General features: G+C 43.7%; 2 protein-coding genes across 2 annotated transcripts in view; both read right to left on the bottom strand.

Annotated features, from left to right (window-relative positions):
- Positions 1-1,076: 1,076 nt before the first annotated feature.
- On the bottom strand, positions 1,077-3,778 carry kcne4 (potassium voltage-gated channel, Isk-related family, member 4). The gene is made up of 2 exons (XM_029446937.1): positions 3,252-3,778; positions 1,077-2,629 (listed from the first exon to the last, which is right to left on the bottom strand). The coding sequence occupies exon 2, from the start codon at positions 2,587-2,589 to the stop codon at positions 2,065-2,067; it is 525 nt and encodes a 174-aa protein (XP_029302797.1). The 5' UTR covers positions 2,590-2,629; positions 3,252-3,778; the 3' UTR covers positions 1,077-2,064.
- Positions 3,779-4,336: 558 nt separating this feature from the next.
- Positions 4,337-16,180, bottom strand: part of LOC115018118 (long-chain-fatty-acid--CoA ligase 3-like) — a 28,552-nt gene continuing 16,708 nt past the window's right edge. The window contains 10 exon segments of the mRNA XM_029446934.1: positions 4,337-5,724; positions 6,309-6,466; positions 7,659-7,726; positions 7,728-7,774; positions 8,039-8,230; positions 8,562-8,636; positions 9,816-9,988; positions 10,092-10,231; positions 14,975-15,046; positions 15,278-15,401. Coding sequence (XP_029302794.1) covers positions 5,567-5,724; positions 6,309-6,466; positions 7,659-7,726; positions 7,728-7,774; positions 8,039-8,230; positions 8,562-8,636; positions 9,816-9,988; positions 10,092-10,231; positions 14,975-15,046; positions 15,278-15,401 — 1,207 coding nt within the window. The 3' untranslated portion in view covers positions 4,337-5,566.

Here is a 16,180-nt window from a genome sequence, read left to right on the forward strand (position 1 = left end):
GTGTGTGTGTGTGTGTGTGTGTGTGTGTGTGTGTGTGTGTGTGAGAGAGTGACGCAGCACACAGAACACACAGCGTTGCCTGAGAGGAACAGAAAACCTGTTTCTTCTTTAATCTGCAGACGAGGAAACTGTTTATTGGAAGAGAGAAAGGCTGCAGCCTGTCATTGATTCAACGTGTGCTCACACACAGTGACGGCTCTTTAAATGGAGTCCTTGCTTTTGTGCATGACCATAAAATAATACTAATAAATGGGGAAAGTCATTTTTCTCTTCCAGGCTCCTTAATTGGCATCAAACGTTTGCACGCTGTCAGTTTGAACCACAGGGACATAATTGGGGCACAGTCGGCCGTGTCTCCGTGTTACACATATTATATTAGATACTGTGCAGCTGGAATACGATGCATTAAGATGTATCATGTATTCATTTATGTCTGGCGACATCCTCCGCGTACAACACTTGACTTGCACTGAGACAGAGTTGTATTTATGATACTTGGTCATTTTATGTATTTATTATCAGTATTTTCTTCTTAATTATTTACTATTGATGATGTATCTATTATCTTTGAATTACATCCTATAAATTGACGTTTGTTATGTTTATTATTTACCTTTTCTTTCTCTTTCTTCCACTGCTTTGTGGATTATTTTATCTGGTCATATTTATCTATATTTAGTTATTTATTATTTATAACTAATAATAATAACTTTCTGCCATTAGTGTGACCCTGGACAGGGTGATGATAACGACTGTATATATATCTACATGCTAAAATATATATTTTGCATAAGAAGAAAATACCAATAAGAAGTTTTAAAAAATAAAATAAATTGAGGGTTAGCGACGTGTTGAGCTAAAACATGAGTTATGGTGCTTTGGTTGTGCTGATTGAGTTATTATCCGACCTATTCTGCATTGTTTCAATGATCTAATGTAGGCTAACTCTAAAAATAACGTGATAATAATAGTCACAACGCTTCTTATCATCTTCCTTACTACGATCAGAAAGCACTACAACAGCGCCCCCCGCTGGTGAAACACCAATACGACAGGAAAACAAGCCAAGGCATGAATTCAATCATAAGCGTTTATTTTTTCCTGAAACACTACAAAGACTCCGTCTGAAATGAAGCCTCGTGAAGTGGAAACATACGAACAATATGTACAGTGCATTGCTTTCATTGAGTTAAACCTCCATCGCTGACTGAACGCCGTCAACCGTGAAGCTACAACAAACACATCTTTACTTTAGACAATCTTTCAAGTGGGTTCCAGGTGCGCTTCATTACTCAGAGACCGTGTTGGTCCGAGAGAGTCGAGTTCAGTCCAAAGAAACGTTTCTCTCTCCGTCCCTGCAGCGTGAGTCATCAGCACAGACCAGGGAGTTGTTTCTGTGGCGTCAGGAGGGTGAGCAGGGAGGGGGGTAATAGTGTGTGTTATCTCCACTGCTTACAGCCCAAGTTTCTTCTAAATGTCATGTTTCCTATTTCCATGTGTGTGTATGTTGAGCTGGAGCTGCTGCATGTAGCTGCCCTTACAGGGATACATACAGTTATATAGAATTTAATAATATCACCACCACGTAGTTCAAAACAACATATAACATAAAAGTGACCGTTAGTTATGTGTTTCACTCGCACCACCTCATTTAAAATGAGATCTAAAGAAGAGGAAAACAAGGTGTGTGTGTGTGTGTGTGTGTGTGTCACGTGAAACACTAAATATTGTCTAACCTGTAGCTTCACAAGCTACCAGGTGTGTGTGAAGTGCACGAGCTCCTCCTTCACCAGCTGCAGCTTTAAAGTGATGAACACATTAATGCATCAATAATTATAATTCAATAATATTATATATATATAATATATATTCTACACTGGGGTACTTTCACTTCAGTAAAAGATGAGAGCACTTCTTCCACCTCTGGATGTTTTGGGACTTTGTTTTATGGATGATGATTTAAGACGCTGAAGGTCGGACTGAGAACTTCCTGCTCTTCTCTGCAGAGGATGTTTCTCCTCTTGGCCGCGGAGGGACACACGGGTTTTATTTTCTGGGCTGAGTTCAGCCTGAATCATCCGCGCTGTCCTTCACGTGCTCCTCCGATTTCTCCGCCTCGCAGCTGTCCGACTCCTCCTCTATGGCAAAGCGCGTGTCCGCGGAGGAGCACTGGGAGCTGATGCTGCTCTGCTCCGTGCACAGCGTGCACGCCAGCGGAGACGGCGGCGCGGCCTCGTAGTGGAGGTGTCTGAAGTGGTTGCCGTGGTTACTGCAGAAAGGCAGAGACACCTGCACGGAGGGCAGCTCCGGGACAGCGGCGGGAAAGGTGAGGCTGTGTTTCTTTGGCAGCGCGCCCCACTCCCGCTGCTCCTCCTCGTGCACGAGGTGCGTGAAGATGTTGGTCCTCCTCTTCTCTCTCCTTTTGGAGCGGAAGTAGCCCAGCATTATACCACAGAGGAAGATTCCGTAGAAAGACATGACTATTAATATGTACAGGAACGCGTTCCCGTTGCTTGTGTCCGCCTGGGAGTGCGCGGTGCTCTGCGTGAGCACTTTGGGGGACGCTGTGGAGTTTTCCACGTGCTCCATTTGTTTCTGTGCAGCCGACGAGGAGGACCTAGAAAGTGCGCTGAAAAGATAGAGAAACACATCCATAACTATGAGGGGTTTTCACCTTTACGCACGTTTTACGCACAAGGATAAGTTCTCAGTGAGCTGTACAAGTGACGTAACACCCCACGTGTTCCGTCATCATGATACACCCACAACTATGATGTTTTCAATCTCTTCATTTGTGACGAATGATGACATTTCCCCAGAGTGCATTTGGGTAAAAAGTGAACGTGCTATACTTTAACCCTGACGTCATTCAAATGAAGAGATGCTGATCAATGCTTCACTTTGCACGTGACATACAGGTTACAGTTTATTGCATTAAAGAAATGCAACTTCAAAGGTCTTAAAAAGTGAACTTGCTTTACAAAGTTATTGCAATGGAGAGCAAAATAGATAAATGACATTCAGTGCATAAAGTTTAATGTTTAAAAAAAGTTCATTAAGTTTCAATCTTGATACTTTAATAAACAACGTCTCGTTCTTAATATATTCTTAATTTAACATTTCTTATCTTTTAATTTGCCATTTCTGTACATTTTGTGTCATTTAGAAAAAGTTCCCAGTAAATAATTAGAGTTTATATATAACTTAACAATAAATAAACAATAACAAATGAATATAAACGGTCTCCTCACCAAGCTGAAGCTCTGCTCTGGTGTCTTCCTGCAGCTCGTCTGGAGTTGGGCAGCACCGCTAAACGTGAAGTTATTTATACAGAGACGCTGGAGTGTCATGAGTCACATGACGGGGACTGATTGTAAGATGATTCCTGTGGCTGTGGAGGCCCTGAAGGCACCGTGTGTTCAAAATGAAGAAGGGAATATAAACTGAGAATCTTTCATTCACGTCTGTAGGGGGTTCTAATGAAATCATCAAATGCCCATGAGTATATCAGACTCAGTAAGTAAAGAGAGGCCAACAGAAAGAGGCCCGAGGGGATGTGATGGAAAAATACATTCAAGGACAACAGTTTAGAAACTGGTGATAGAAAAGTGAGTCACTCAATCAGAGTTTATAATTCCCTCATCAAACCTGCAGACTGAGTACAATCCTGCAACACAAGTCTAACACTCACATCCTGTTCAGTATCACTTCAACCACTGCAAGTAGAAGCTCTGCATTCAAAATCCTGCGTATCAACGTACACAAGTGTTACAGCAGAAAGTGAAACTGATGTGTTGTTATATATTACTTTATGAAGTGCACGTGTGAGCAGCGTTGTGCTGTTGTGGTTCCCAAAGCAACAAACAAATGTTTTATTTCTTTAAGCGTGCTGTTGGTGTTAAAACGTAATGATTTAAGTACACGCGGCTAAAAGTTGTACTTGTACTTAAGAACAGTATCATTAAGTGTACCGGGATCGCCTTAATCTTTGCTTTTGTTCTAAAACATCTGACGGTTAGAAGTTTAAAGGAGTAAAGTTAGTATTCTGAGGAGCTCAAAGTTCTACGAAGGCTCGAGCAGTATGTCAACGTTACATCGATATGAGACTGGATATCGTCAGAGGGGGGGGCTCCTTTTCTTTCACAAATGTCATTTAATGAGTGTGACTGAACGCTCGGCGAGGATCCGTCTGAGCCTGCGGTGTGCGTCTCCGTGTGAAGTGTTGAGCGTGACTGGATCATTACTCTGCTCAGCAGGCAGACGGGAACACGTCATGGTGTCAAAGCTCTTAACACCTCCAACTCTTTACTCTTTCAAACAATAACATACTCCTGCATGTAGACCAAACACAATCTTTATTGACTTCACCTGGGTATTCTTCACAAGGCAGATAAATAGGATGAACTTATGTTACAGCGAGGGGGGGGAGCTCCAAAACAGGCCTTTGATAATAAAGCTTACACTAAAGCAGGCGGTACACCTGCTGATCACAGCTCCACACACACATATGTACACTTAGGGAGAAACGTCACAGGAAAGAATCAGCCGGGAGTTAGAAAGGCGAGAGAAGGCGACGGGTGTCGGTGTGAGGGATGCGGGGGCCACGTTTGTGCCGAGTGCGGACTTAATGAGCCGCACACTTGTGCAACTTTCAGCTGGTCGACGATCCCGCAGAACAAATCACAGACGTCTCTCATTCTTCAACCTTCGCGCGCACATTGAGAGTTTCTTATGTCCCATCTGGAATCAACCGCCTTATTTGGACAGAAGTGAGACGCTCTCATATTGCACGGATGATTTATCCACTATGACAATGATTACACATTTCATCTGTAGTACATGTGCACAAAGTGTTCTGTAAGAAAGATACTCCATCACTGCAGGCAGCAGACTAAACAACTGCCTTTCTTTTTAAATAAGACTATTGAGTGCAATTCTTGTCATTTCCCCCCCAAAAAGGACAAAGGCCTTAATGTTGATGAACTTTGTTCCACCAGATATGACTTCAGCCGTTACCGAGCTGCTCTCGTTCGCCCTCAAATGACTTTGTGCTTCTTGGTAACGAGATGTGCTGACCGTGGGAGTCGAAGTCCGACTGGGTGGGAGGCAAAATAAAGCAGCGACAGAACTCAGACTGAAGCGTCTCCTGACCGGCAGGAAGAAGTTAAACCTTTAAGTTCAAAAGAAGAGGATCAAAATGAACCGACTCAGTGTCCGCCCCGACCTGAGTCTGCTGTGGCACTCAGGAGTTCAACAGACAACATTAGATAACACTAATAACATCTGTTTCATAACTCACATCTGGAACAATAAAGATCCCCACGAAGGGGTCACACACCTGGGTACACGAGGGGACAGGGTTCTCTTATATCACAAACTCAAGTAAAAGCCTCTTCCATGGTGGGATTGGTAACACCGTGTACTTAACCTTCTTTCTGTTGAGCTTCACCAGCAATCACGATGGCTCTTATGTTCATGGGGAGGGACAGGAGGGAGCAGTGAGGGGCTACAGGGAGTGTTGGTCTGTGCTTTGAAAGGACGAACAATGCTGCGCTGCTCCTCGTTCTTATTTCCCGCCGTACATTCTCTCGATGTCGCCCTGGTAATGTGTTTTCAGCTCCTTGCGTTTGAGCTTGAATGCGTCCGTCACTAATCCAGTCTCAGGAGTCCACGGGTCCGGGCTCAGACGGACCTTGCGAGGGATCTCAAAGCGCTCGAGCTTGGCTGTGATGGAAGAGATGACGAAAGATTAACTCGTAGCTCAACCCTAAGAAGTTACAACATGCGTCAGTGTTTCCCACGCTGTGCATGGTGGTAGGTGTGTGTGTGTGTGTGAGTGAGTGTGAGTGAGTGTGTGTGTGTGTGTGTGTGTGTGTGAGTGTGTGTGAGTGTGTGTGTGTGTGTGTGTGTGTGTGTGTGTGTGTGTGTGTGTGTGTGTGTGTGTGTGTGTGTGAGTGTGTGTGTGTGTCAGAAAATAGTGGAAATAGTTTCTCAGTCTTGTTTTGTCCCACAGATATTCACTTTAATATGATATAAAACAACATCTCCACATTAGAGAGGCTGAAAACAGAATTTTAAGACATTTTTGCATGAAAATTACTTTAACGATTATCAAAATAGTTGGCGATTACTTTTCTGACCAGCAGCTTTATTCTAACATTAACTTCTAGCTATCCTAGGCTCCTCACATGCATCATGACACCAGTTGTGAACTCTGTTCTCTGTTGAAGAGCAGTTCATGTGTTTGTGAGCGAGCGCTACACACAGATCCATGTATGGGAAACACTGACGGCAACACTTCTTCTCACCTTCTATAGCAGCCTCAGTGATGAGCTTGAGCACCAGCTCCTCCACGGCCTTACTGTTGCACAGCTCCAGGCGGGAGCCTCGGATACCGTACTGGTCAGCCAGAGCCAGCAACTGCTTCTGATTGGGCACCACGAAGCCAATGACGTACGTCTCTTCACTGCATGGCGGGAGGAGAGTGGACGACAGGAGGGATGTTAAAGTGACATTAGGTGGCACATGTCTTTGTGTGTATCCTAGCGAGTGAGTGTTCTGCAGGGGAAGCAGCGCACACGTGCACAACTCTTCACCAAGTCAGATATTTACCCATAAAAGGAAATGGAAACAATGCACCCCTGAGTTAAAGTATCCCTGACATTATCTGCCTCATAAAACATTTGCAAAGCTGATTTTTTACATCCATGTCCATGCTAGAAGTCTTCTTCTCTGCGTTGTCTTGGCGCATTACTGCCACCTGTAGATCAAATGCACTAGTGGGAAACCATTGGCAGGAAAGTGCATCTTGTCACATGCGTGCTCGTGCATGGGAACAACTCCACAGGGCACCTTTAATGTTTAACAAACTTAACCAGGATGCTGCTGTGTACATGGAGTCCCTGTGACTCATAAGATATTTATCAGATGTAGTAGCTGACTGATGCATTGCTGTCATGTGATGGTTATTGTCACGCAGCAGCCTTTATCAGGAGAAAGCTCTTCGCTGTCAATGTCACTGGAAATTGTGAAAAACCCCTTCAGTGAGCGGTCGGCTCTCTGGCTCTTTGCTTAAAGCAGCAGCTGTTGATAGAAACAGGGCTGGGGTAGATGAGGTAGCTGAGAGGTGAGGCTGAACTGTTGTGTGATTGGTAAACTGTAGAACCCAAAGAAAAGCTTGGCTGCAGAGTTGTGCACTTATTGTAAGTCTGTAAATGAACTGTAATGTGTTGGTTAGACTTCTCTGTGGGCTTGTCACCACCTTCACATTACTGGGAGTCTTGTAGTTGTTATGTGATGTTTCAACATTTAGTAAGTAAAGGAGGAGAAGCTGAGATCCTCGTACAGCGAGCCTGAGGATAGAATCACTTTATAATGGATCTCTATGAACAGATATCGGCATATGAATGCAGGACCTGTAGGCACCGCGACTAGTGTTTGTTCTGCAGACAAACGGTCCGTGTGGAGGGAAAAAGAGGCGAAATGTAATCTATGAACCCCATTGGCTGTCGTGTGACGATGATCTTAACATTACCTGTGAACGACTGAACGTTGACCGACGCACGAAAAGAGGAAGTTTAATTGGATATGTGTTTGCTACCTCAAACTATTGTATATTTAATTAATATATACGCTAACACACACACACACACACACACCTGTTGGCATAGGCACAGATGTTGTCGACCAGAGAGCAGTTCTTCAACATGGCCTCCACCTTCCCCAACGGAGACGTACTCTCCTGCCTGCAGCTTCACCAAGTCTTTCTTACGATCTGGAAACGCAGCAGAGACAGCGTCCTGTAACAATGTGTATTTCCACGTGCACGTCTGTAAGTGTGGATATGTTTGCATTTCATGAACAGAAGGAGGAAGAAGCTGTGTTTATCTGAGCAGCGACATCTAGACAACAGTAAAGGCGTGAGGTAGGATCTGTTGAGGCCTCGTGGCAGACTGATGGAAGTGGAGGAGAGAGGAAAGAATCCAGGAACCTGGGGAACAATGTGTGCACCTTTGTTTTACGTTACACTTCTCCTCACCAATTATCTTGAGGCAGCCGTCTTGGTGAAACTCTCCGATGTCTCCCGTGCAGAACCACCGCTGGCCGTTCTCGTCCACAAAGAAATCTTCTTCTTTGTTGGCCTCGCTCTTGTAGTATCCCATGGTGACGTTGGGTCCGCCGATCAGAATCTCTCCTCTTGGATTTGGCTTGTCGGTGCTGCGGTAACCACCTGAAAGCAGCGTTCAAACTCAGCAGATTGCAGATGACAACGCGATGAAACTAAAAGTTCTCTCGATTCTGGACGACATGTGGAGATAGAAGCCTGACGGCGTGTTTACTCTGCAAGCCGAGCAGGCAATAAACTCAACCTGAGAAGTATCAGGATTTAACTGAGCGCAATAACAATGAGTTATGATCCCTGGCGTGGAAACATGAAAGTTGTACAGGAGTGGAAGGAAGAGACGATTCCTTACAAGGACTCGCTACAGCGAGGAATCATTAACACGATCAATTCATCGCGTGTGTGTGTGTGTGTGTGTGTGTGTGTGTGTGTCACTCACCCTCCACCCAGTCTTTGAGCTTCATCTCACAGCAGACCAGCGGCCCCCCCACTCTCCCGGTGCTGTAATCCCACACTAGAACAGACAACACACGTGATCAGGAAGCACACCAGCATCAGCTCACCACATTTGTTACCATAGCAACACGACCTCACTTGTTCCCTCGCCATGGAAACCCCATCCCAAAGGAACGTCCACAGAACATGTGTTTCTGTGACACGTGACCGCAGCGCAGAGTGACGGGCAGCGGGCCGCTCTGCGGGCCAAGTGTGCCTGGGAAAAGGCTCGGAGTGTTTCAAATGTGTTGGCAATGAAAGCCAATAGAGAAGCCACGAAGTTCAAATCTGTTTGTTGGGACCATTACCGCCACAGATATGAGAGAGGCATCGTTCATGCTCATTATTTCTGGGGAGAAAATCATTTGTATTTATTTAAAATAATGTTCACATCCCTTCATTTCAACAGTTTCAAAACAGGCTAAAGATATGGTGATAACTAGTGTTCCTTTTCAGAACAGTAAGTACAGCCCATGCACGATATATCTACTCTTTATTTTCCTGTCCCGGCTGTAAGATTATCTTTCCATCTCCGTGTCCTCCCTCTGCTTTTATCGCAACTTGCAATTTGTGGAAACTCCATTTTTTCTTTCACATAACCTCCCACAATGTCTCAAAACTGTTTAACTTTTCCAGAATGAATCTTAATTTGGAGCAAATTGCTACTTTTAATTGCATTTGTTGCTGCTGATACATTACTGCAGGTAAAAGACTAGAAGTCTAGGAAAATGTTAAGCTATCGTATCAGAGCCTTAAAATGATCGTATTTTGAGGAAAATGATCGTACGCAAGTCATAACCGTGAGAACAGAGAGGTGTGAATGTATACTTTTACAAAGTCTCTTCTCCTGAAATGGGAGCGAGAACGACAGCCGATGTGTAAACACAGACGTAAGATCTGGTAGGATCCATATTTTGATTATGGAATTTAGTTCAAATAAGAGAGCGCAGTCTAAAAACTACAACTAAATGAATTTGCAACAAAATTGTCAAATTATCGTACAAATATGAGAATTATCGTACATCAGGCAACGCTGAACGCCACGCTAGCACCTCCGCTCACCAGGGCTAGAGCTAAATGCTAACATTTGCTAATTAGAACTAACCGGTACAGCTGATGGGAATGTTATTAGTTTATCTATTGGTTAGATATTCCTGAATACTTAAATTATTATTATTATTTTTTCGTTCCTGCTTACGCTCGCTAATGCTTCCAGCACCGCAGGTCTCTGTCAGGCCGTATCCCTGACCCACCGGGCAGCAGAAACACACATTCATGAAGCGCTGCGTGGCGGCGGAGAGCGGCGCTCCACCCGATAACAACACTCGCGTCCGACCTCCTAGTAGAGAGCGAACCTTCCTGAACACCAGCCTGGATGGAGAACAGGGGGAGAAGGGGCAGGTGGTGTGTGAACATGAGAATAAGATGAAGAGCTTCTTATAACTCTTGCCACTGTAACGACTCTTCTACACACTTGTCACATAGAGGTGTGCTGTATCCTTTGGAGAGCTGCTCCAGTTTGTAGTTGTATGCCAGAATGAAGAGAGTTCGCTGGACACAGTTCATCTCCTCCACCTTAGTAATCACGTTCTTATAGATACGGTCCATGATCTCCTGGAACCAGGAAAAGTGACAAGTGATGAGATACAGGCTGAAACTAAATTCATAAATAAGAGAAAGAGCAGGGAAAATATCATAGACTGTATATAATATATATGTCACCCATTGGTTTGTGGATTACCATTCTGACACCCCGAGTTTGGCATTTATTCGGAACCAGAAGTAACACTGTTTAGACGAGGATGAAGCTGAGTACAACCGAACGCTGAACAAGACCTCTTTAGGCGACCAAAATGTTGAACTGAAACTAGTTTAAGTTGTAAGATGACACCCAAATCAACATCGTGTTGTAAAGCAGACACTGCTTTATTGGTTATTTCACTCTAAATGGGACCATAAGTTACTAAATGAACATCACAACTGTATTAAGGAAGACTTTAAACTACAGATTGAGATCATAAACTCTTTAAGAAAATGTTTACTGAGGTGATAAATCAAGTGAGAAGTCGGGTAATTTTCTTATAGACTTCTATACAATCTGACTCAAGAGGAGTCGCCCCCTGCTGGATGTTAGAGGGAATACTGGTTTAAGACATTTCCGCATTGGCTTCACTTTTCAAACCCGGGTTGCTCGGGCAATATGTAAGAGTGAGGAAGACAAAGAGTAGGAGATAAGATGAAGAGGGACAAATCACAGATGCATTGCAAATGTAGAGAAAGACACAGCCAGACACAATGAGAGATTTAGATAAATGTTGGACAGAAAGTCCTGTTTCTGTCCTTCTCTGTATCCCCCTGGTGATATAAACAAGTTTGAGAGATATGAGCTGCAGCATCGTTGCATTGCAGCTCCTAAGGAGCTCTGACAGCTGGCAGTGGAGAGTCTGATCAAACCGAAGCACCGGGCATATTCATACTTGAGGTCAAAACCAAAAGATATTTGGAATATATTTTATATTTAGGGCTTTCTTTCTTTCTTTAGTATTTCTATAATGTTTCCCACTTTTGCATCATTTGTATATGGTTTATGGTAACATTTAAGAGGCCCAACAACTTTCTCTTAATACCAGAGTCCAGAGGATCAAATTAGTACAACAAGGAACACACATGCTCTTAAATATAGTTGCATAACAGCAAGTCTTCCCCAATGGATTACTCGCCACAAGTGACCTTCAAAACCGAGGGAATCCACAAGAGTGGAAAAGAATTGCAGTGAACTTTTTCCCCCTACATTGTGAGGCATGATATAAGGTGCATATGTGTGAATGCATCGTTTAGTTTGACTGATTGTTTGCTTAAAGAACAACTGACAGAAAAAGTGATTCTAGCAACATTCTGTGAAATTGGAAAAGAACTCGTTGACTTTGCATTTATCAACATTTGGCCACCAGGGGGCAGAAAACCAACTGAAAGACCACATATCACCAGCTCTTAAAGGGTTAAAATGCTAAAACGTTTGCAAACTATTGTCTACTTAAACATCCAGCAGACGCAGAGCACCATTAGTGTTCGTTCAAGTGCAACACTTCATCTCTTTTTAGCTGTTTTGGTTTTGCAGCGTGATGAATAACTTCCCCGGCCTCTCAGTAACTCAGTTATCAGTCTGGCTGGTGCTTGTAGAATAAAGTGGGTTCGTGCGTTTGGCTTGGACTTCTTAGTCAGAGACTGGACTGTGCTGGGAACACGAATATCAAAGGAAATGGGATCATTTTAGTTTCTTGGCTAGGACACTGTTGCATGCCGAACTTGTGTTTCCTACCAACAAAAGGATGAAATGAAACCCATTGATCAGAAGCAGTTAATAGTTAGGACTCATAGTTAAATAACAACCAGCTGGTCCCTTTTAGAGTTGTGTGTGTTTGTGGGTGAAGCTTTAGTGAGAGAGGAAGTCGACGCAGGATTCATGCAGCAGCCTCGTTGTCATATCACAGCAAACAATTTGTATGTGTGTGTGTGAGTATGTGTGTTAGTGTGTATGAGTGTGTGTCGTGGGGATAACCACATGGGGCTTTCTCACGTTCTGTTTACAGCTGTGAATGGTTCCAGACACTGGGGCCCTCTGCCCTTTACACTACGACCACTGGGAGAGGGGGGAGGGGGGAGCTCATGGTGTGAGAGAGAGCGAGGGAGAGAATACAGCGGCGAGGGCGTATTGTCTCCAAACTAGCCGGCGCACAGTCTAGCCAACAAGAGCAATGGGGATATAATCTCCTGTCGTGGGATTAGTCATTTCAGATTTCTTCAGTTCTGTCGTCTACGTGTGTAGAGCGAGTTGTGAGGATTATAACTCTGTAGACTTTATTCAGGAAGCCACTTGATGCATGGGGAACAGCTTCCTGGTTTCTGATGCTGTGTATCGTTTTAAAAATGAATCCCGATACCAAGAGAGTGCGTCATTGTATTTCCATCACGTCAACCAAAGCGCTCAGTTGCGTGAAATGCCACCAGCGCTCCGCCACATCCAAATCTATTTTACACAAACACATGACGAAGGTTTTCTAATTATTCAAACATTTAATCAATAACTCCTTGAAATACACCGCGCTCCACTTCACCACGCCTCCGACTGTACGGCGTGTAGCTGCTGTGGTCGTGGGAAAATCACACGTCGCATTCATTTGAAGAACGCTTGCTGTGATTGGCTGCAAGCAAAACATACAAATAGTCGGTACAAAAGGGATCGAATGCAGGTATTGTTTCGATTCTACTTAACGGGGTTATTTTGAGTATATCCAGCGCTAATATTAAGTGTAGAAAACTTGTGAACTTTATATCTATTGCTCGCTGACTAACTAGAGTAGCGAACAATAAAGGAATACCACACAAATCTTATATTTACAGCAGAAACAAGTTGCAAACACGACACTAACTACCTAATTCCCCCCCCCCCCGGGGATTATATATAAAGTACTTTAAATTGTGGTGTTGTTGAAAGGTGCTTTACAAATACATTTCCTTGCCATTCGCTCTCCTTTCAGCTCTGTTTTGGTCTCCACCATCTCTTCACCTGCTAAATGCTCCACTGTGTCTGTCTTTCATTTCATAAAATAAATACAGCCACGCTCGCTTTTAAGTAAAGCTCGTCCTGCTGGAATGGATGAATCACTCAAACATACATCAAAGACGAGCAGGACTAGCAAAACTTAAATATGAAGTGTAGCCGTTGGGCGTCTAACATTGTTTAGTGATGACGAACAGAGTCCACAGACATCCACTGCTTGGCAGGCGACCGTATGAAGTTTCATGTCAGGAATATCCTGGATAAATAATAATTGAGATTCACGATATAATCCCGATAATCATCCAACTGTGTGAAAAGCAAACGATCTTAAATAAGGTAATCATAAATGCATGAATAAAGGAGACATTTAAAAATAAATCTCTAGACTTTCAAGTTATTCATGAGCAGATTCACGATTCCCCCGATAAAGGCCGGTCACACGTCTCCGTACGACAGAAACGTGCGAATACGAACATTAGTCAGAGTCCAAATACGTCCAACTTTTCATCGGATCAGAAAAGTGAACGTATACAGATACACATGTCTAACCTATTGATAGAGTATCACTTCCGAATACAAAATGTATCAGACGAATACCCAACGAATGCATAACGTATACAACAATATCGGCAACACGCTGGTGTACGTTGATATAAGGTAAGGTATAAGTAGTATTCGCTAAGAGCAGGCGGTGTTACGCTGGGGTGCGTTGTTGAACGCTGATGTTGTGAGCATGTTCAAAATTACCGGACGTACCCGACGTGTGCTTCATAAGATATGCAGACGTTACGTTACGTTAGACATACGTGAGTACGGAATACGTACGTGAATACTTACCTACGTAAATATAGTACATGAATACTTACCTACGTAAATATAGTACGTGAATACTTACCTACGTAAATATAGTACGTGAATACTTACCGACGTAAATATAGTACGTGAATACTTACCTACGTAAATACCTACGTAAATATAGTATGTGAATACTTACTACGTAAATATAGTACGTGAATACCGACATGAATACCTACGTGACCACGTTAGCGGTACGTTAGATATAGGCTACGTTGGCTGACGGTGAACCCTACAGCCACTTTATTGATAGCAAGTGGATACCCTATTCCTACCCGATGTTAAGATGATGCCTGACGACGGAGTAACTTATTACACGTGTTTCTACGTACAGCTAGCGTTCAGCATTCTAGCCGTTCTCCAGCATCAGCATGACGTGAACCAGATGACACTTTTCCAGCTGCGTTGTCCAGACGCTCTGATAAGTTTTAAATAAGTAAGTGATACGCTATCAATGTTTGACATATGTATAATAATTCGTTATGTATTCGTTATGTATACGTCAGCTACAACACCGCTGTGGAAAAGTTGGACGTATTTGGACTCTGACACATTTTGAGCTACTTTTCATATACGCCGGCTTGTTTCTGCCGTACGGAGCTGTGTGACAGGGCCGTGTGTCTGGCGTGATCGGCGTGTCGTCTGCGTCCTTCAAACGATCACAACTTACCCTTCATTTATATCAACCTATTGCCGATATTTCGTATGCGCCGGCATACGTTTCTGTCATACGGATATGTGACAGGGCCTTAACAGAAGATCACCACGATCAACTTATTGTGATTTATTCGGAAATCCTATATCGTCCCCTCACTCGTCACTGCTGATCTTTAGACGAAGAACAAAGACAGAGTGAAGTTCGAGACTCTCACACAGACGGGACTCGATGAGAGACGCTGTAAAGGTTAATGCTTCTCAAACATTATTCTGTTGTAACGTACCGGGACAGCTGCCATCAGCGTGGGCTGCAGGACGCTGGTGTCTCCTTTGCTTCCTCCTTTGATCTTGGACGACTTGAGGCGGAAAAAATAAGCAAAATAATCCAAGCTGCTTAAAAGAATTGGCATTAATAATTGTCTTAACACAAGCAGCCACACAAAGTCAAAAATGAGTTACACAGATATGGTTTCAGTATCGGTATCAGTATCTAGGGCAATCTAATTTGCCAAAAGAAAATCTAAATGATTGCAAAGAGAACATTAAGTTTATGATGAAATGCAAAAACAGTTTCAGGCTTAGGTTACCTGGTCAGCGAGAGTCTGAGGTGAAGAATAACCGATCCTGCAGCCGTGAGAAACACAAACCAGCTCCGCGCTGAGCTCCAGTACATGAGCCAGAGGCAGGTAGCCAACGTAGGTGTCCTCCTCACTGTCAACACACACACACACACACACACACACACACACACACACACACACACACACACACATCGGTGTCATCTCATTCATGCATTAGCTCTAGTTAAGTCCATCAAGTTGAATAAATGTAATGTACACAAGTACAATCTGCTGTATCATCAGTAAACTATCATCTCTGGGTCACACGAGTGTTTCTGGATCCTCCAAATTCTAGGAATCACATTTCATCGGACGTGTCTGCAATTCTGAACGTGCACGAGGAGGTTTCTTAGTTCTTACAAAGGAAAGCCATCAAGCAGTCTGATAGCGCTTGAACCCCTCTGACCCCCATCCTTAAATGTTTTCCTCCAAACGTCCTTCTTTCTGCATTTCCTCCCACCCCCGCATCCGTCCCCGGGGAGGAGGGTCGGTTTCTGTATTAATGTAAACATTTAAGTTGCATGATGGAACTAGCTCGCTCGCACTCTCACGTGCACATGCTCAGTTAAAAAGTGAACCCAAAACAGCATTTGGCATTTTCCCTGAAACGCAGTAACAGTGGAGCCCCCCCGACGACAGCAGATTCATGTCCTCGCCGTGCTGATGCACGCTCACTTTGGGAAAACAGTTATAGTGATGGAAACAAAAGAGCAACAGAGTACGAGAACGTTTGTAAAGACACATCACTTCCTCCCAGAAGCTCCACCAGAAGCTCCACCAGGCAAAGGGCTTCAATTGTTTTACTTTAAAAGACACGCTTATTAGCTAAGTCAGCAGCCGGTGCGCTAACATAGCATAAAGACTGTAAAC

The sequence above is a fragment of the Cottoperca gobio genome, chromosome 13, assembly GCF_900634415.1.
Source record: "Cottoperca gobio chromosome 13, fCotGob3.1, whole genome shotgun sequence".
Taxonomy (NCBI): Eukaryota; Metazoa; Chordata; class Actinopteri; order Perciformes; family Bovichtidae; genus Cottoperca; species Cottoperca gobio.